This window comes from Suricata suricatta, chromosome 5, assembly GCF_006229205.1.
Source record: "Suricata suricatta isolate VVHF042 chromosome 5, meerkat_22Aug2017_6uvM2_HiC, whole genome shotgun sequence".
Lineage (NCBI taxonomy): Eukaryota > Metazoa > Chordata > Mammalia > Carnivora > Herpestidae > Suricata > Suricata suricatta.
The window spans coordinates 82,399,138-82,420,649 of NC_043704.1; the positions used below are offsets into that span (position 1 = coordinate 82,399,138).

At 44.9% G+C, this 21,512-nt stretch overlaps 2 protein-coding genes across 2 annotated transcripts; both read right to left on the reverse strand.

The window, feature by feature from the left end:
• Positions 1–252: 252 nt before the first annotated feature.
• On the reverse strand, positions 253–5,567 carry LOC115292730 (5-hydroxytryptamine receptor 3C-like). Its single transcript, XM_029940763.1, is given in 10 exon segments — positions 253–455; positions 570–785; positions 1,001–1,205; positions 1,487–1,647; positions 1,967–2,035; positions 2,038–2,135; positions 2,528–2,637; positions 3,566–3,610; positions 4,027–4,193; positions 5,495–5,567. Coding segments are annotated over 10 exon segments (1,347 nt in total).
• Positions 5,568–13,383: 7,816 nt separating this feature from the next.
• Positions 13,384–19,244, reverse strand: LOC115292731 (5-hydroxytryptamine receptor 3C-like). The gene is made up of 9 exons (XM_029940765.1): positions 19,178–19,244; positions 17,706–17,872; positions 17,248–17,292; positions 16,666–16,775; positions 16,208–16,377; positions 14,793–14,953; positions 14,135–14,339; positions 13,742–13,951; positions 13,384–13,613 (listed from the first exon to the last, which is right to left on the reverse strand). Exons 1-9 carry the CDS (start codon positions 19,242–19,244, stop codon positions 13,384–13,386), a joined length of 1,365 nt encoding a protein of 454 aa, XP_029796625.1.
• Between the last annotated feature and the right edge of the window lie 2,268 nt (positions 19,245–21,512).

A 21,512-nucleotide genomic window follows, 5' to 3' on the forward strand; every position in this document is an offset into this window, starting at 1 on the left:
GTTATTATAAAACCATTCATTTCCAGTGACAATTCTATTTTTAACATAAACATGTATATTCTGAATTCATTATGTTTTAGAAATATAGCCCTCAAAGAGAGTCTGCAGAGGTTCTATTGAAGCCCCGGAGCCGGGATCCTGGCATATTTGGGACTGTGTATGCAAATTGGAACAGGAATGGGCCTGGGATGGTCAATTGAAGCTGAGAAAACCTGAACACTGGGTTGCTCTTGCACCATTAGAATTCAGCTCCTAGGTATTCCAGAGGATGATGGCCGTGATAATGGAGGAGGCCAAGAAGATCAGATAGAGGCAGAAGAGGAAGGTGTCCATCATGCGGCTGAACTGCACCCACAGGTCAGCTAGCTGGGTGCTTGTCAGTCCTGAGCCCCCATTCAGCCCTGCCTCTCTGGACCCCAGCTCCATGTCTACCAGCTGCCCTGGCTCCTTCAGTTCTGTGGAGAAGACAGAGACTCAGCTCTGAAGGGGGAAGGAGACAGGATTGGGGAAGTGGGGACTGGGAATGCTATACCCAGTGTAGAGAGTATGGTTATGCAGACTTTCCTTACCAGGCAGGTGAGTGGGCATGAGGCCTGGGCCTGTATTCTCCTTCCAGAGTGCAGTGGGGCAGGACTTCCATGGGCTGGTGCAGTGGAGGAGCAGAGAGTAGAGCCACTGAGGCATGGGTGGGGGCTGGGTGGTGGCCATGTACAGCAGGTAGGTGATGAAGATGGTCTCCAGCAGGCTGACCACCATCAGGGACAGACATAGGGCAAAGTAGACACCTGGGATAGGGGTAAGGATCATGCATGATTGAGGCCCAGAAGAACCACCAATTCCCCCTTTTCTCTGTCTCACACAAAGAGCCCTTTCTGAGACGACTGCTTTTTCTTTTCTGCCTTAGCTGCCTTGGCACGTCTAGCCGGTGCACCTGTCTAACCTGCCTCCTCCCCCCCCGCCCCACCCCTGCTACTTTCCAACAGTGAGGAGGTAGGCATACTGATGAGGAAGGTGCCACTAGCAGGAAGTAATTTATTCGTCATGAGCAGGAAGACATTGTAGCCCAGTAAAAGTGTTATCTTGAGTGGGGCACGATTCTTGCTTTCTGGAGGCAGGTAGAAGCTGAGGGCGTCAATGGAAATCAGAAAGCTACTGGGGACCAAAAGGCTTATGACGTAGAGGCTGGGCCTGCGCCTGATGGCCACCTGGGGGGAGGAGAGAGAAGAGAACCAGGTGAAGCTAGGGCTGAGGGGAAACAGGGGTGATTCCAGACCCTTCCTTCCTTAATGATCTCAACCCAACAGGGGCTTTTTCTGGGGCTGGATGAGAAGCAGCTTTCACATGACTAAAAAAACTTCTCCATATCTACCAAAGAAAACTTATGCCAGTGCTAGCAGGCTCAGAAAGGGAGGTTGTTTGAGGGACTTGGGAGAGTCTGATGAGGGAGGTAAGGGGGGCAGACACATCTCACAGTCTCTGGGCTTACGTAGAACATGATCTGGTAAAAAAGACTGGAGCCCACAGACATCTTTGGGGTGGCCTTGTCGATGCCCAGGAACTCCCATTCCCCTTGTGTGCGGACGATGTCACGTGACATGTCTGCTATCTCCCACATTTCCTTTTCCATGCCTAGCACCATGTTTTCCACTGCAAGGGAGGCAAACATTCATTAACACTCTGTTTAGCACCTGCTCTGTGCAGGGCTCAGAGAGATGAACTAGAAAACTGGTTTAACAACTCTTTCCGGTTGCCCCATAACATGGTTTCCTCACTCCTCAGTTGCCTCTTTTCAATTTTGGGCTTTCTCAGAAGTCTTATCTCCTCTTAAGTTTAACACCCCCACCCACCCACGCCCACACTCCCCTATTTAGGCATTACAAAGAATAAATTTGCCTGTGTGTGCTGTTTTGTTGTCTCACTGGTTGATCTCGTTTTACCCTATCCCAGAATCCTCACTGCAACTCACCTGTGTAGAGGAAAGAGCTGAAGGTGAGTGTGCAGTTCTGCTGGTCAAAGGGGAAGTAGAAGATGTCAGGTTACAGATGCTGGTCACCCGCATTGGTTTATTATACACGATGTGACCGTCATTAGTCACATATGTAGAGAGGCCTTCCGGGGTCTGATCCACATCTGTGCTAAGTGACAGAAGGGGAGAGTCTCTCTCTCTCATTTTTAGAATAGACTCCATGCTCAGCATGGAGCCCAACATGGGGCTTGATCCCATAACCCCAGGATCATGACCATAGCCAAAATCAAGAGTGAAACGCTTAACTGATTGAGCCATCCAAGCACCCCAGCTTAAGTTTTTCTCTTAAGGTGGGGCTTCCTGACGTTGCTCATTGTGGCCACTTCACCATCTTTCCTGCCTACCACTTTTTCATTTTTGTGGGAGAAGTTGGTGAGCCGTGATTGTGCTCCTCTCTGAAATAAGTTTTGTGGTCTCCCTGAACTGGTTTGCCCTACACTGCCTTGGTCTGCTCTTTGCAGAAGGATCTCTGCTCTAGTATTCCTTAGCCCCGGTACCCACGATTCCACAATGAAGATGTCTGGTAGCCACAGGTTCTCAATTGTCACAGTGAGTTTACTGATAGCACCACATTTTTCTGGATCCCAGCTGATGAATGGGTTAGTCCAGATCTAGAGCATAGAGAACAGAAGGCTGGTTATGGATGATACCTGGAGCTAGTTTATGTCAGTATCTACTCTTCCATTCCCTTAAATATCTATGTTCATATGTACGTATTTTTCCCCCTAAATTTATGTACTACAGGCATAGGATAAGATTTTAACCATTCCAGAAGTATAATATAAAAAACAAGCTTCTTCTTTCTCAATTCACTCCATATCCCCAACTCCGTCTTCTTTTTAACAGTTTCTGGGGTGTCTTTCTAGAAAATAAATTAATACATATTCCAGCATTCATTTTTATTTACCCAGATAAACTCATACTTTGCACATTGTTATGCAGGTTGCTTTTTCTTTTAAACTTCATTTCTTTTCAATTCTGATTCCTCTTCTCTTCCTGGTGATAAGTTCCCCCTTCTCTAGCTAACAAAGTCTTATTGGCCTTTCACTTCCTACTCAAGGGAAATCTTTATTTATTTTTTTATTTTTGAGAGAGAGAGAGCACGCGAGCTTGAGTGAGCGAAGGGCAGAGAGAGAGGGAGAGAGAGTGTGGAGCCTGGTGTGGGGCTTGAGCTCATGAACCAAACTGTGAGATCAGGACCTGAGCTGACATCGGATGCTTAACCAACTAAACCCAACTGAACCACCCAAGCACACACCCCCCCCCAACACATACTCAAGGGAAATCTTAAGCTGGGTGCTAGATACCTTTGGGCCCTGAAGTTTACTGCACCACCACTCTTCTTCTTCCTATATTTTCCATTAATGTCTTTCAATGTTCTTTGGCAGCTCAGAAAGCTATTTGTCATCAGAATGGGCCCAATTTTGGTTGGATTTATCTATTCCCTCTGGCACTGACAATTTCAACAAATGTGATTTTTGCAAACAAGGCCAGAATAAAAGGAAAGAAAGAAAAGAGAACAAAGCTGGACTTACATACCAACTGTAACCACAGAAATGATGTCAGCAGTTGAAGTTGTGCATCCTGACAAAAAAAAGTCCCCATTCAGAATGATTAATGCCCTGAGATCAGGTCCCAGTCCATCTCTTGTCTCTGTTTCCTACATGGTCCCATGTGTCAGCTTTCAGTCACTGGTCTCGAAAGGTAGGTCCAAAAAATGCAGGTTGCATGGCAAATGTAGGGGGAAAAAATCAGCATAAGGCCCATTGGAAATATATTTTCTTATCTGCCTATACAGGCAGAACTCAGGACAAATGTTCCCTGCAGAAATGTCACTGCACTGTTCCCCTTCATGTCTCTCCAACCCATAGGATGGACATCTAAACTGTAGGGCATTTGAGGACTGATTGCCCACCACTAGACCAGTGCAAGGTTGGGTTACCAGCCTTGAAGACTCCTTATTCCCTACTAGCAGCCTATGGAAAGAGTATAGAACTCACCACGTCCAGGATGGCAGACAAAGTGAAGGAGATGTTGACTTGAGTGGGAATGCTATCGTTCATGACTGGATGGAAGTCCTTCTGGTTAAATATAGTCTGGAAGACAGCAGGGCCCACCCCATGCTGGTCAAAGCCTGAGCAGTTGATGGTGAAAGTGTTTGACCTTCCTGTAGAGAGCAGAGACCCCATGAGGTGGGAATAGGGCTTTTGTGTTTCTTAAGTGAGAGGAGTACCAGGGCTGAGGCCTGAGAACCCCTCTGCAGAGAAAGAAAATGTGGACATGGGTTGAGGCACGTGAGCCCCTCATTCTGGGCCAAGACTTGCAAAGTCAAGCCCTTCCTGCCAGGTCTGGGGAGGATGGGCTGGTCTGGTAGGCAAATAGTGGAGGTTGATGTGGTGAGCTAGACCTGGGGCTCAGCCCTTCTTCCTGTGCTTTGCTCCCATATAAAGCCTACTCAAATTCATATGCAAACAGCCTCTCTGGGGAGTCCTATTCCATCCGTTGCCCCAACCCTGAAGTTTTGGCTTTTGTCTGACCATACATTTTTCTTTCTAGCTCTATTATGGTTCATTCTCATAGAACAAAATTTCCCTAGACTTTTGTTTCTTAATTTCCTCTCCCCACTTTTACATTTTCCTATTTCCTGGAAGGAAAAGTTTAGAAAGAACTAAATCATGAGTACATCATGAGTGTGATGTAAAATATGTGGGGACTTAATGTTGCACTAATGTGAATTTATCAACTACCTACTATGTGCTGTGCTCTGTGGCCTTCTCAAATTCGGTGACTTCCTCCCAAGATCTGTGGGAGCCATTTTCATCATCACCACTTTGAGACAATTTCATTGATCATCTGCCGTGTGCTTGGTGGAGATGTACAATGAAATGTAAAAGCCCTTCAGCCCTGTTCACCCGCATCCCAGCCCCAGATGACTGTGGTTATTCCTGTAACTACAGACCAGGAACTTCTTTCTCATGCCTCGTCCATTGCCTCCCCATATCAGCTACTCATAAGGTACATCTCCAAACCAAGGAGAAACATATCCCAGGGGAAGAAAATGTTGCCGTTTCCCCTCCACATGACCTCCTCTGCAATATCTTCCTGAGTCAGATGGGGAAGGAGCTATGTTATTGCCAATAGGACCCAAATTACCTGTTCGTAGTTACTATGCCTTGGTAGAAAGGAAAAGTTGGACACTATAAAGGGGTGGGATTTGAAAAGGTGGTAAATGGAAGGACAAATAGTTTAGTAGGTGCCTAGGTAGGCAAATGAGAGAGGGGTTGTGTGTACTAATCAGCGAAATGGGTTTTTCATCAGATCCCAAGGAAGCCAAAACATAGATACTACAGAGAAAAGAAATGTTTAACCCTGCTATTTTAGATGCTCTCTAGTTCTGAAAAGTGAGAGGGTTTCTGGATTTTATCCAGAACGCATTCCCATCTTGCCCCTGTTCTTGCCCCATCTTACCTGGAAGCAGAAGGCTGACAGTGAGGTAGAGGAGGTATCTCCCCCCTCCCCCAGCAGGCCAACCCCCTCCCATCCTCCTCTTCTGGACTCTTCTCTGGGGTCTCACCAGGAGCCCCCAAACCCTGTGCTTAAAGGAGCTCAGACCACACCTTGGTTCCTGGTTTTGAATGGTGTGCAGGACAGGTGACCACTCCCTGGTGAGAGGCTGTGGCTGGAGAGGGCACAGCAGAGTGTCCTGCTTTGCCCCTGTATAAGTATGCCTTCCGGGCTCCAGGCAGGGGGGAAGTAAGGCCAAAACCAGGGGGAAAGCACCTGTTTAGCAGGATGAGTGGCTTGAAATCTGAGTTCCAAGTACCTTTCAGAAAAAATGGGAACTTGAGAGATGGGGTAGATAAGGCCATGGATAAAGGTCTCATTAGGTCCTCCTGGAACTAACTTGTGCCTCAGGGAAAATGCACGGACCACTCAGAAGCGGGTGTGGTGGAGACACCTGCTAATTTCAGGAGATGAGAACATGTAATTACTTTGTTGCAGACTTGGAAATGTATCCTTTATCGACTTGTGGATTTGGGATTATTGTCAATATTGAGCTAAAATTATGGAAAGAGTTAGCTCCTTTTTCTGGGATGGAGTGCTGGCTAACAGATGCCTGTCCCCATGGCCAGCACAGCCAGTATGATCTGCATCATCCCTTGTTTGCAATATTGGGGCAGTTTCTTTAAAACGTTTCCTCTACGTGATTTACCCCAGTCTAATTCTTCATTTTGCCATTCTCCTAAAACAGAGCTCTCCTGCTCACCTTTCCTTACCCCAATGTCTCTAAAGGCCTACAACCCTGGGGCCATGCAGGAATGTGTGAGTGAAAAATCATTTTATGAACTTTTTTAAAATACCTGCACTCCTACCCACCCCTATGGAATATAGGGTGTATATTTATAATTTTTTAAAATGTTTATTTATTTTTGAGAGAGAGAGAGAGAGAGAGAGAGAGAGAGAGAGACCGAGCACGAGACGAGGAGGGGCAGAGAGAAAGGGAGAGACAGAATCCAAAGACTCCAGGTTCTGAGCCGTTCAGTGGAGAGCCCCATGTGGGGCTCAAACCCACAAACCATGAGATCATGACCTGAATGGAAGTCGAAGTTGGAAGCTTAATTGCCTGAACCACCAGGGCACCAGAGTATGTGTAAATTTAAAAGCTCCCCCAAATGGTTCTGATTCACACTCACATCGTTGGAGACCTTTGATCTGGGCTGTGTTACCATACAATAAACAGGATACTGATACCGATATAGTCAAGATGTAGAACTTTAACACCAGGATCCTTATGTTGTCCTTCTTTTTTTAAGTTTTATTTATTTATTTATTTTGAGAGAGAAAGAGAGAGAGAGAGAGAGAGAGAGAATCACAAGCAGGCTCCACTCTGTCAGCACAGAACCCCATGACATGGGGCTCAATCTCATGAACTGTAAGATCATAACTTGAGCTGAAATCAAGAGTCTGACATTTAACCAACTGGCCACCCAGGTGCCCCCTTATGTTGTCCTTTTATAGCTACAACTGCCTCCCTCCCTCTCTATCTCTCCCCACCCCACTGACTGGCAACCATTAATTTGTTCTCCATTTCCATACTTTTGTCATTTCAAGAATTTTATAGAAATCAAATTGCACAATATAAATCTTTTGGGACTGGCTTTCCACCTCTCAATGTAATTTTCTGGAGATCCACCCAGATTGTGGTGTGTATCAGTATGCACTCCTCTTTACTGCCCACTGGTATTCTGTGGTAGGAATGTCCCGCAGTTTGTTCTCTCCCTTGTTGAAGGACTTCTGAGTTTTAGGGGAAAACACTTTTTTTCTTCTACTTTACTCAACACTTCTGACACCAAACTGTTGGCTCTTCCCTCACACCAGGTAATTCTGACACTAACTGCCCAGAGTTAGTACATACCCCCATGGGTTGAGGGCTAGTCCCACAGGACTGACCCCCACTTCAGATGCCAATCACAAGTCAGGGCCTCCTGTACAATAAATTGGGGATTCCCATAGCCCCCTCCTCAGATTCAATAATTTGCCGTAGCAGCTCATGAACTCATAGAAACATTTACTTTTCTTTACTGTCTGAAAGGATGTAATAAAGGATACAGATGAACAGCTAGAGGAAAAGGTACACAGGGCAAGATCTGGAAAAATCCTAAGGGCAGGACTTAGGGGAGTTCCAGTGTTAATGTGTCACAATCTGGAAGCTCTCCAAACCCCATAGTTTAAGGATTTTATATGGAGGCTTCATCATGTAGGCATGATCAATTTAACTCAATCTCCCTAAAGGATGGGAATTGGGGCTGAGAGTTCTAAGCTATGGATCATGGCTTGGTCTTCCTGGTGACCAGTCCCCATCCTGAAGCTACCCAAGAGGCCACCAAGAGTCACTTCATTAGAACAAAAGATGTTCCTCTTATCTAAGAAATTGCAAGGGATTTATAAACTCTGGGTCAGGAACTGGGAGCAGAGACCAAATATACATTTCTTCACAGAGTTGTTTACAATTTTTGTCTATTACATATAAAGCTGTTATAAATGTTTGTCCACAGGTTTTTGTGTGAACATAAGTCTTCTGGAATAAATACTCATAAGTATAATTGCTGCATTGTAAGGTATTTGCATGTATATTTCCAGAGGGGCAGTACCATTCCCACCCACAATGTATGAAAAATCCAGTTTCTCTGCATTTTATTTATTTTTTATTTTTAATTTAATTTTTTTTGAGAGAGAGAGAGAGAGAGAGAGACAGCATGAGTAGGAGAGGGTCAGAGAGAGAGAGGGAGACACAGAATCCGAAGACAGGCTCCAGGCTCTGAGCTAGCTGTCAGCACAGAGCCTGACATGGGGCTTGAACCCATGAACCATGAGATCGTGACCTGAGCCGGAGTCAGATGCTTAACCGACTGAGCTACCCAGGCGCCCCTAGTTTCTCTGCATTTTTAAGGGTTTAGAACTTTGGATAAGGAAGGATTTCTTAAAATAAAACCCTAAAGGGGCGCCTGGGTGGCTCAGTCGGTTAAGCATCCGGCTTCGGCCTGGGTCATGATCTCATGGTTCGTGGGTTGGAGCCCCACGTCGGGCTCAGTGCTGACAGCTAGCTCAGAGCTGGAGCCTGCTTCAGATTCTGTGTCTCCTTGTCTCTCTGACCCTCTCCTGCTGGCGCTGTCTGTCCCTGTCTCTCAAAATAAATAAAAAACATTGAAAAATAAAAAAGAACCCTAAAATCACAAACATAAAGGAAAAGACTGATAAATTCAGCAATTTAAAAAATGTTAAACTTATTTTCAATAAAGGGTACTAAATGTGAAAAGTCAAATCATAAGCTGGGAAAATATCTTTGCAATACATATAACTGAAAACAGAATACTAGAAAATATACAAAACATAAGATATAAATGCATAACAATGATTTTTAAAAACCCCTATCAGAAAAATGGACTAAAGATATGAATTGACACTTTATGGAAGAGGAAACACAAACAGCCAACAAACAATGAGAAGATATTCAGAGAACAAACCACTAGTTGCCAGAGGGGATAGGCATGGGGGGATGGGCAAAATGGGTGACGGGGAGTGGAAGGTACAACCTTTAGGTGTGGAATGACTAAGTCACAGGGAGGAAAGGCACAACATAGGGAATACAGAATTGTAGCAGTGTTGTCTGGTGACAGATGGTAGCCATACTGGTGGTGAGCATAGCATGATATGTAGAGTTGTCAATCACTATGTGGTACACCCGAAACTGACGTAACAGTGTGTGCCAGCTCTACTTGGGTTAAAAAAGAAATAAGAAGGGGCACCTGGGTGGCTCAGTTGGTTGAGCATCCAACCTTGGCTCAGGTCATGATCTCGAGGTTTGTGGGTTTGAGCCTCTCCTCAGGCTCTGTGCTGACAGCTCGGAGGCTGGAGCCTGCTTGGGATTCTGTGTCTCCCTCTCTCTCTGCCCTTCTCTGTCTCTCTTTGTCTCTCAAAAATAAGTAAACATTAAAAAAAAGAAGAAAATAAGCACTGAGATGTGAGAAGTTTATGAGGATACCCCTGGATACTGCTAATGAAAGGAGAGAGTGGGAAGCTAGTAGAAATGACAATCCGAAAAGTTAGAAGCATAATCAAACTTTTGAGGTGAGTAGTATATCCAGGGCGCATGATCTGGTTTTCACAAACAATTCATACATTTCCAATGCATACTCTTTTTTTTAAGTTTTTTTTTGAATGTTTATTTATTTTTGAGACTGAGAGAGACAGAGTACGAGCAAGGGAGGGGCAAAGAGACAGGGAGAAACAGAATCTGAAACAGGCTCCAGGTTCTGAGCTGTTAGCACAGAACCCAATGCGGGGCTGGAACCCAGAAACCGCGAGATCATGACCTTAGCCAAAGTTGGACACTTAACCAACTAAGCCACCCATTGTAAGAGTTGCCATGGGAAGGCAACTGTGGAGAGCTGCGTGCACTGACAACCCCCACCTGCAAACCTGGAATGACCCGAGCCATTTGAAAAGCACCAGCGGCCATTTTATTGCAGGTCAGATAATAGTTCCAGGCACTGCCAGGGACTGACGACCCCCACTCTCCAATCTGGACTGTCTCAAACTGAAATGTCTCACCATGGAATTCCAGCATCCCCCACCCCACCGAAGTGGACAGCCAATTGAATCCTGCCACCGTCCAAAGATGCCCCTACTTGGCTATCAGCCCACCTGAGCTCAAACCCGGAACTTTTGCACCCATAAAACACCTTGCTCTCTCATACCAGGCATGACTTCCCTGACTCCCCACTCCGGAGTCACGGAACCTCGCCTGGGAATTGCAGACTCCAATAAAGGCCTTCTTGGTTCCATAACTTGGTCTCTGTCTTTCCTCTCACCTCTGCCTCCATCTATCAAACCTTACACCCATCACAAAATCTGCTATTTGTATATATGTTAAGTGGGAGAAAGGACGTCAGAAACCAGAAAGACCCCTTCAGAAATTGTGAAATACTCCTAACATTCCTGATGACATGTCTAGGCTAGTACTGGCTAAAAAGGTTTTGCTTTATTTTTAGGTTGTATTTTAGGCACAAGGCTCACCTCAACTCTAACATATGAACAGAATGTTCTTTTGCAAAGGATATTGTCAATTATAATGGTCTTGGCACTGAAAACCTAAAGTCACATTTCTATGAGGGGGAAGAAAATTGCAAAATGACATCTTGAGAAATATAAATCTGGAGATGGGAAAGGAAAAAGAAATGATGCAAAAGTCATCTTAAGAAATTGGAAATTCTTCAAAGATGTGGCAAACACTCTTCATTTTACATTATTGAAAAGAGTCAAGGACAGTTTCTGAGTGAGAATTATGTTGGAAGTAATGGAAAGAAGGAAACACAAGAGAATCTGCAAGCAGAAATGTCTCTGCCAGTGCCTCTAATTAATGTCTCTAAGAACCCAAAGGTAACTGGTGCATAAAAATGGGTAGCTAATTTCCTACATTAGATATGGAAAAATAAAATAAAATATACCAGGATGAGATAAAGGAATTAAACCTAGAGGTAGTAAAATACTGATTCTTGGTTGGGTGGCATTCACTCATACGTTTAATCATTTAACAAGTCTGTATTAAGCACCGATGGTATGTCAGGCATAATGCTGGATACTGAGTTATAAAAATGAATGAGACATAGTACCTTAATGAAGACACATTCTCTTAGGGGAGGCAGGAGTAAATAAATCTCTGAAATCACCTAATTGGAATATAATTCAGAAATATGTCTTTGGTATTCTTTTGCCTCTTGCTTCAATTTCTTTCTCCCCTCAGGGCCAGCTCTTAGAATCTTCCCCAGGATTATATCAGCCCATGAAGGCGTGAAGTACTACTAATAAGGAGCACTTAAAAAAATAGGGGTTGGGTTGCCTGGTTTCTCAGGTTAAGCGTCTAACTTAGGGTCAGGTCGTGATCTCATGGTCAGTGGGTTTAAATCCCGTGTCGGGCTCTGTGCCAACAGCTGAGAGCGTGGAGCCTGCTTGGTGTTCTGTGTCCCCCTCTCTCTCTGCCTCTCCCCTGCTCATGCTCTGTCTCTGTCTCTCTCAAAAATAAATAAACATTTAAAAAATTAAAAACAGGGGCTTTTTTTGGATAGTAGAAATAATGTGCTCATTGAAAACAATTAAGAAAACACAGATGAGGGGCGCCTGGGTGGCTCAGTCGGTTAAGCGTCTGACTTTGGCTCAAATCATGATCTCACAGTTCATGGGTTCAAGCCCCGTATCAGGCTCTATGCTGACAGCTAGCTCAGAGCCTGGAGCCTGCTTCAGATTCTGTGTCTCCCTCTCTCTCTGACCCTCTGCTGCTCGCACTGTCTCTTCCTGTCTCTCAAAAATAAAAAATAAAAATAAAATGAAAACACAGATGAAAGGGCACCTGGGTGACTCAGTTAAGCGTCTGACTTTGGCTCAGGTCATGATCCCTCTGTTCTGAGAGTTTGAGCTCCACATCACTCTTGGCGCTGACAGCATGGAGCCTGCTTGGGGTTTTCTGTCTCCTTCCCTTTGCCCCTCCCCTGCTTGCTAATGTGCGTGCAGACACACGCACTCTCTTTCAAAATAAATGAACTTAAAAAAAAGAAAAGACTCTCTTTTAAAATAAATAAACTTAAAGGAAAAGGAAACACAAATGAAGATATAAAAGAAAATAATAAACACGTCCAATCCCATAATCCAGGACAAAGTTTGCTTATGTTTTTGTCTCTAGCCATACATATCTTTTTCTCTGCCCTTCTCTCTGGCCCTCCTTTTTTTTTTTTTAACAGAAATTATGTATAATGACTGTGTTGTAACTTGTTTTTTTCCACTGTATATATCATGGACCTGTTTCTATGGTATTAGACTTTATTCTGACTTTAAATGGCTACAAAGCAACTAGTTATGTTGCTATAGGATAATTTATTTAATCTGAACCACCCCCTTGGTTTTTTGTTTTGTGTTGTGTTGTGTTTTATTTTTTGAGAGAGAAAGAGAGAGAGAGAGAGAGAGAGAGAGAGAGAGAGAGAAGGAAGCTTTAAACAGTCTCCATATCCCACAGCTCGATCTCACAAACCATGAGATCATGACCTGAGCCAAAATGAAGAGTCAGACACTTAATCAACTAGCCACCTAGGTGCCCCTAACCTGAACCTTAAATTGAGGTTCTAACTAGTCTTCCCAGCCCTCCTCCAAGCAAATATATTCAGAAGGCCCTGTCTGATTTTATGAATTCAGAGGGGGAAGAAAAAGGACACAATATATAATTTATTTCAAAGAGCAATTTCAGGAATGAGAGCACTAAAGGCAAGTGAAATGAAAGTAGTTGATACAAGAAACATTTTGCAATTGTAAATATTTTATAGTACTTCTTACAAAGGAGACTTGACCTTTTCATTCTTACAAAACTCTGAAAGTGTCTCAAATCAGATTATACCTGTTTAGAGTGAACTATCAAAGCATCTGCAAGAGAACTCTATGCCCCAGTGTTTGTGGACCTATAGCAAATGTACTGAGGAGCCAGTGCTTCCAGAAAAGTTGTTTTTTGGGGACAATCAATCAAGGAGAGTCTCTTTTGACCCTGACCTCCAATGATAAGAGAGTCAGAAGTTAGGTGTGACTAAAGAACACTGAAAGTGAGGACCATGACATATGAGATCAGGGAAATTTGGGGGGCTATTCTGAACCTGCTTGGTATGGTTGTGTTGGAGTTTGGGGAGTATGGATGGGGACATGGTAGTCACTGGGGCTAAGTGGCTAAGATCAGGAATGGGGCCCAGGTCTGGCTGGCTCTAAGACCAAGAAAAACTGAAAGCTGTGGTCTGCAGGAAGAAGTGGATATGGATGTCTGCCTAGGTGTTCCAGAGGACAATGACTGTGATGATGAAGGTGGCCATGAAGAGCAGGTAGAGGCGGAAGAGCAGGGTGTCCATCATGTGGCTGAACTGCACCCACAGGTTGACCAAGTGCTGCTTCTGGGTCTCATCTTCCTGATGGGTCCTTGGTGACCCAGGACACCCATTTAACTCTGCCTCTCTGGGACCTGGCATCTTCCCCACTAACTCCACGGGCTCCTTCACACCTACAGAGAGACAGACCCAGCCTGGGCCATGAAGTTCACCTGGGGAATGAGGGGGACAGGGAGGGAAGAAAGAGTAAACGAGTGGAGATGTGGAAAGAGAAAGTGTAGGCAGGGCTGACTTCCCTTACCATGCAGGTGGGTGAGGCCCAGGCCCTTATTTCCCTTCCCAGGTGCAGCAGAGCAGCACTTCCATGGGCTGGTGCAGTTGAGGAGCAGAGAGTGGAGCCACCAAGGCATTGGTGGGGGCTGGGTGGTAGCCATGTGCAATAGGTGGGTGATGAAGATGGTTTCTAGCAGGCTGATCACCATCAGGGACAGACACAGGGCAAAGTAGACACCTGAAGACAAAGCAAATTCTAAGTAAACTAGGGCAGATTCTTTTCTACACTCGTCTTAATACTCTCCAAATCCATCTTTCCTCGGAATCCCTTCCCTCCTTAAGTGAGAGGCAGCCTGTTCTCCTGGTCTACCTCCCTGTGCCCTGCTGCCTTTGCTTCCCTGGAAAGTGGGAGGGACCATACTGATGAGGGGGGTGCCAGTTGCAGGGAGTAGGTCATTCATCATGAGCAGGAAGACGTTGTAGCCCAGCAGAAGTGTTATCTTGAATGGGGCACGATTCTCGCTTTCTGCCGGCAGGTAGAAGCTGAGGGCGTCAATGGCAACCAGAAAGCCACTGGGCACCAGCAGGTTTATGATGTAGAGGCTGGGCCTGCGCCTGATGGCCACCTGTGGGAAGGATTGTGGAAATGTGGCAAATAAACTGATGTCAGAGGGCTCAACTTGTATACTTGACTAATTCTTGCCGAGGTGCTGAAGCTGGCTGTGGGATGATCACTTTAGGTAACACATGCATTTAATTGTGAACCTGCTGGAAACACAATTGTAGACTTCTAGGGGCAAGTAGGCCCTTTGGAACATCAGAGATGGCTGTCATTCTGAGCAGTAGAGCTTGTAACAGCCCAGCCCACCCTCTTCCCTGCAGGGTGGGGATGGGAAAGAGGTGATGGGAAGGGCGAGGCCCTGGGTATCGTTCTTCAGGGCAGTTAGGATAGAGGGTGGAGTGGGGAGTAGGTGCTTAACCGCCTGGAAATTCTTTTTTACATCCCCAAAACCCTTAGCTTAAGAGAAAAATCAAAGAGCAACTGGGATCAGAAGTGAAACAGGGATCCCTGGACTTACATAGAACATGATCTGGTCATACAGGTTGCTGCCCACCCACATCTTTGGGGTGGCCTTGTTGATGCCCAGGAGCTCCCACTCTCCCTGGGTCTGGATGAGGTTGCGGGATGTGTCTGTTATCTCCCACACTTCCTTGTCCATTCCCAGGAGAATGCTGTCCACTGCAAAAGAGGCCAAGGGCAGAAATTCTCCCAGCTTCTTGTCTCTAGACTTAATTCCTCCCTTACTGACCTTCTTCAACAAATTTTCCTCCCTGCTCCTTTAAGGCAAGGCATCCAAGTTTTCTCAAAAGTGGATTACAGGACCACAGTTCATGTGTGTGCAGGCTGCAGCATTGATTTTTTTATTTTTTTGGTTGAAAACAAGAATGAGTCAAAGTTGTTATGGGAATGTTGGATATGACTCAAACATGAGTCGAGAACTTCTGCAATCATTCCCATTTCCCTTCTTTGTTCCCCATTTTTATGATGTTGTTTTGGTGGAATCAAACATGAAGAGCTCAACCTTTTTATAATTACACGTAGGGCCATTATAATGATTAATTTATCCAAATCTGCCACATGACACCTGATGGCATTCAGGGTGTTTACTGGTTTAAGTGTGTTAGCTATCAAAATTAAAAGGTTTTAGCTAGGGGTGCCTGAATGGCTCAGTTGGTTAGGGTCCAACTCTTGATTTCAGCTCAGGTCATAATCTCCCCCTGCATCAGGCTCAGCGCTGACAGCATGGAGCCTGCTTAAGATTCTCTCTCTCCCTCTCTTTGCCCTTTCCCCACTTATGTGTGCTCTCTCTCTTTCTCTCACTCAAAGTAAAGAAATAAACATTTAAAAAAAATAAAAAAAAATAAAAGATCTCAGCTAAAAATTGTGGAGATGCAGTAGCTCAGGATCAGAATGACCTCATTTGGCACAAGGGCCATCCAAGATCTCAAGCAGTAGTTCTATTTTTTTAAGTTTACTTTTTTATTTGTATTTTCTAATGTTTATTTATTTTGAGAGATACAGAGTATGAGCTGTGGGGGGGGGCAGAGAGAGAGGGAGACAAAGAATCTGAAGTAGGCTGTCAGCACAGAACCTGATGTGGGGCTAGAATTCATGAACCATGAGGTCATGACCTAAGCCAAAGTTGGACACTTAACTGACTGAGCCACCCAGGTGCCCCTAAAGCAGTAATTCTTAATCCTGTCTGCACATTAACATCACCTTAGGACATATAAGAACTAACAGTACCTGGGCCCCACCTGGAATGATTAAATTGGAATCTCCGGAGTGATGCATAGTCATTGGCATTTTTAAAAAGGTTTAGTGGGCAGCCAGAGTTGAGAAACACTGATCTAAAACCTTCTCTAACCATACCTATACCACTTAAATATCTTCTTCAAATCTTGAGTAACTACCAACACATGTCTTGCTCACCTGTGTGGAGGAAGGAGCTGAAGGTGAAGGTGCAGTTCTGTTGGTCAAAAGGGAAGTAGAAAATGTCTAGATTACAGATGCTGGTCACCCGCACTGGCCGGTCATACTTCATTCGACCTTCACTGCTGACAATTGCAGTGAGACCTGGAGGTGCTCCATCCACATCCATGCTGCTTGTGAAAGGGAGGGAGTGGGTGCTGTGATGCCTTCATTAGTTTTGCTTCCCTTCCTGTCATTAGGTTTGTTTCCCTTCCCAAGTCTTCCTCTCCTGTGCTCTCCTGTTGGGCTCTTTCTCTAATGTCACTGTATCTTGTTTCTTGTACTCCTTATAATGTTTTGTGGGAGACAATTAATTGAGACAGTACCCCTGTCTGAATTTTTTGATGTTCCGGTGCCCTGCCCCTAGGCTGTTTTCTGCAGATTGGCTCATACTGGCTTTCCCCAGCCCAGATACGCACGATTCCACAATGAAGACGTCTGGGAGCCACAGGTTTTCAGCTGATACAGTGAGTTGATCGATGCTGACACACTCCTCTGGGTTCCAGCTGATGAAGGCATTGTCCCACATCTGTTGCCAGGGCAATGGGAAACAGGTGAGTGATGGTGGAGCTTATGCAATCAGCCTCTCCTTCCCCTCCTGTTCTTCCTTGAGTCTGATCTTCTTTCTCCCACTCATGTCCCTAATGACCACAGCCTGTCTCCCCCCCCTCTTTATCTAGCCAAGTGTCATGGATAAAGTCCCCTTTAGCGGCCTTTTTTTCCAAGCAGACCTTAAATATAGCCTAAAATCCCTTGGTCCCAGGACCACACCAATATATTGGCCTGTAACCATTTGGACATTTTCTTGGGTCACCATTTCCAACTTCATAAGCTACCCAGAGAGATTTGTGTCCCCAAGGCCAGTCCAGTTCTAAATGGAGTTATTTGGTTACAGAAAGACTTATATATTGGGTAGAGATTTGGACTAGGAAACCTTTAGGTCACTCCTCAAATTTATACTTATAAATGGAAGTGGGAGGGAGATATTGAGGCTGCCTTACCAAATTCATCCACAGGAATGATGTCAGAAGCTGGAGCTGTGCATTCTGATAAAGAAATTCCCATCCAGGGCTGTTAGTACAAAAGACTTGACCCATGCCCACCTCATACTCTTATGAATATTTAATAATATATTGGGACAGGCATAGTTCTAGATCTGGACTGTCTTTCCTTATTTGTCTCCCCTTGTATCTAGGGACAATTCAGTTTTAACTGACATACTGCTCTTTTCTTTCTCTGGAGCATTCTAGTAAGGACAGGGCACAAGAATAAATCCTTCCTGAAAAAATATCACTGTAGCATTCTTCTTTATGTCTCCCCAGCCCATACGAAAATCCTCTCATCTGTAAGGAACCCATTCAGAGGACAGAATGTTCACCACTAGACCAGTATTGGGTTGACAGGGCAGAGAATCCTTGTTCCTTATTAGAAGCAATGGAAAGTGGGGACCAGGTCTCACCACTTCCAGGATGGCAGACAGAGTGAAGGAGATGTTGACACGAGTGGGGATGCTGTTGTTGACAACTGGACGGAAGGCCTTTCTGTCAAACACTGATTGGAAGGCAGCAGGATCCACCCCATGCTGGTCAAAGCCTGAGCAATTGATGGTGAAAGTGTCGCCTTTTCCTGTAGTGAGCAGAGACCTGTGAGAGAGGGCCTCTATTGCCAGGGCAGAAGCCTTTCTGTACAGAGAAAACAGGTAACGTACTGGGAGGAAGGGTGAGCCCTCCTCCCTGGGCCAAGGTTTCCCAAGGCCAAAGCCCTTCCTGCCAGGGCTAGTCAAGTAGGCAAATGGTGGAAGTTGATGTGGTAAGATGAGTCAGGGCTCTGTTCTCATTTCTATTGTTTCATCTTCATGCAAAACCTGCCCAAATCTATACTCAAACTTGGCCTTGGTGCAATGGCAACCACTTCAACAAATCCTCAAATGTATGTCACAGACTTCTGGGTCTACCTAGTAGAACCTCTCAGCACTGTCCTAAATGTGTTATCTGGGTCACTTAGAACTCTGCTATAATGTGTTTTCCTCATTCTCAGGGACCTCTGTTTACTGAAGACAAGAACTGATCTTTTAAGAAAATAAGGGAAGTAAACAAATGTGCTTCCTAGGTAGATATGGATAACATGTAGTAGGTATTCTGAATGGGTATGTACCCTGGTGCTATGCATTTATTTTTCCCTTCTCAGATTTAGTGACCTCAGTTATCTTGGGTTTTATTTCCAGCATTGGGATAACTAGATGATATCACTGAGCTTGCACCATATGCCAATCATATAGTAAGGCCATGACCTCCTTGACCATGACCAGGGAACCATCTTGGTAGTACCTGAGCAGAATCTTAGCCCCATTTCAGCTTTGTGTGATCTTTTTTTTTTTTTTTTTTTTGCTCTGCTTGCTCCTCTACAACTCCATCTCTTTTCATAATATTTAAGGTATATACCCAGGCTAGGAACAAATATTGCCTCATGGAAGCAAATTATTTACCTCAGATTGATTCCTACCCTCCCTCAGTGTTTTACTTACTCCTTCATGACATGTTTAAAGTCATTGGCTACTCTTCTCACAGATACTATATCAAGGGAAGAAGACAGGGAGAGTGGGATGAGGGTGCTGGGGGAGGGGCATTGGAAGTGGATGAAAAAGTGTAATTGGAGAGGTGGTGAAGTGGGACAGTTTGGCAGATCCCAGGCAGACAGGAATAGAGAAGTCACTGTGTACTCATCAGCAGAATGTCTTTCTATCTGATACACACACACACACACACACACACACACACAAACACAGACACACATACCACATACACACACTCAAGACAAAGGTATTAGGGAAAAAAAATTTAACATGTTAATTCTTAATGTCTTCCAAGTGCTGCAGAGAAGTTCCTAGATGTCCTCAGAACCACTCTGGTCTTCTCTTGTTGCCCATCTTACCTGGAAGCAGAAGGCTGACAGTGAGATAGAGGAGGAATCCCCCCCCAGCAGGCCAACCCCCTTCCATCCTCCTCTTCTGGACTCTTCTCTGGGGACTCACCAGGAGCCCCCAAACCCTTGTGCTTAAAGGAGCTCAGACCACACCTTGGTTCCTGGTTTTGAATAGTGTGCATGACAGGTGACCACTCCCTGGTGAGAGGCTGTGGCCAGAGAGGGCACAGCAGAGTGTCCTGCTTTGCCCCTGTGTAAAGTATGCCTTCCGGGCTCCAGGCAGGGGGGAAGGTAAGCCAAGACTAAGGGAGAAGCACCTGTTTGACAGCTCTGTGCTGAGATCAATAACAAAATAACTTGCCTTCATGAGAAGGTGTGGGCTGGGGAAGTAAGAATTAAATTCTCTTAAGGCCAGGGAATTTGCAGATTTGGAAAGGTGACAATATATAGTGATTTGGTTATGTATTCATTAGGGATAACTACAAACACCAAGTTACAAAGCTTTGTTCATGCTCTCATTATCTGTTGTCTATATTTTCTCCAACAGCCCTTAACTAGACTTCCTCCTTTCAGTCTCTCTGCTTTTTCTGATTCATTTTACCTAAACCAAGTTTTCTATACATTTTTTACTTTATGCATTGATTGCAAAGTAATAGAAGTTACAAAATTAAGGTAGCAGAACGTTTTTAATGTCTTTGTATTGTCGGTAGTGTTATACATGATCATAAACTAGTAACTGCAGATAACATCAATATTAATGGCATGTATCAATATTACGTCTTATGTGGCATCTCTATAGAAAACACAATTGGATCGAATGAATGCATTGGAGCATTGTTATATTAAGTGTCATGTTCCCTCACTCAGCCGCACGTTGGGATGCCACTTGTCATGTCCTGCCCCTGCCGGTGACCGGTGGCCGGTGGGCGGTAAATCCTTGCAGGTTCATTCCTGAGGGAGGAAGAGAGAGTAGGGCAGGAAGGGGAGCACAGAGAGTGAGGCAAGACAAGTGTTTTCTGATCAAGCCTCCTTTATTCTTCACACACTCTCCTCACACACTCTCTTTTTACAGAAAAGAAAACCCACACCTATATAGGGTTTAGGGTGAGAAACTGACAGGGTTGGTTGCTAGGAAACAGGGTCAAAGTTAGGGTAAAGAAGGAAACAAACTAAAGTTTTTAGCACAGCACATGAAGGGCTGATACCACCCTGCTGGTAGGCGATTGATCTTTGTTTTTCTGGCTTCTCCTGACAGGGAGTGGCGCTCCCCTGCCTATTTTTGCAACTCCCCTCAGGGAGTGACATTACCGGCTAGTAAATGGCCAAGCAGCTGAATCTTTGCAGCTTCCCACCATTAAGTAGCTGAGTTACATTTCCAGAAAGACTTGGACATTTTTTTCTTATAAAGGGGAAAGTATCAGACCTAGAGTACAAAAGAAACTTTGTTTAGATGGAAGATCATGACAGCCCTAAATAGAAAGTGCTGAGGAAGACAGGAATGGCTGAGAGGCCCAAAGTAGGAAAGCACAGCACAGCAGTGAGATATTTTCTGTCTAAGGTTTGAAATATTTGCAGTACTTCAGCCCCATCAACTCTGTAAGGCATTTCCCCCCTGTTTTGGAAACTTGGCTAGAGGACTGGGTCATAATGCTATGTAGGAACAAAGTACTACTGTGTCTATATCCCCGTAGACACACTTATGTGACACCAGACTCCTAGAATGGCTAAGAGTGAAGGTCTTTTAAGTACACTTGAGTTCCACAGGTAGGCTAGGCTACCAGACCTTGGGTCTAGGAAATGAGGGTTAACTTCAAGCCTTAATGAAAGGTAGCTGAAGACAACTGTGCATCTTGCTTCTATTGAAGTTGATGGAAAAACTGGGCCTAAATATATAGATTGGACTTAAAAGTAGGTTTAGCTGCTAGGAAGTGGATATGATAGAGGCAGGAGAAGTAAAGCAGTAAGGCATCTCCTCTCCTGCACATCTTGTCCTTCTCCCCATCGCACTCCCCAGCCCCTGCCCAGTGTGTGGCATATAGTAGTTAGCAATCAATAAATGTTAGTTAAATATCTGGCCCATCAGTTCACTCTGGATGGGGAGAGACACACAAGCCTTGGACAGATGTAAGAAAGGTGGTTGGGAAACTAACGGGGGTCCTGAGGCCGCATCAGAGATGTTACTTGCTGCTCCCATGGTGTAGCTAAGGTGTGGGCTCCATCTTGGGTACGGTTTGCAGGAGATGGAGGTTGGCAGAAGTAGCAGGTGGGATATAGAGGGCTAGAGCCAGGGCCCAGGCTTTCATTTCTGACTGCCGCCCTCCAAGTTTCCAATAAAGGTCTAACC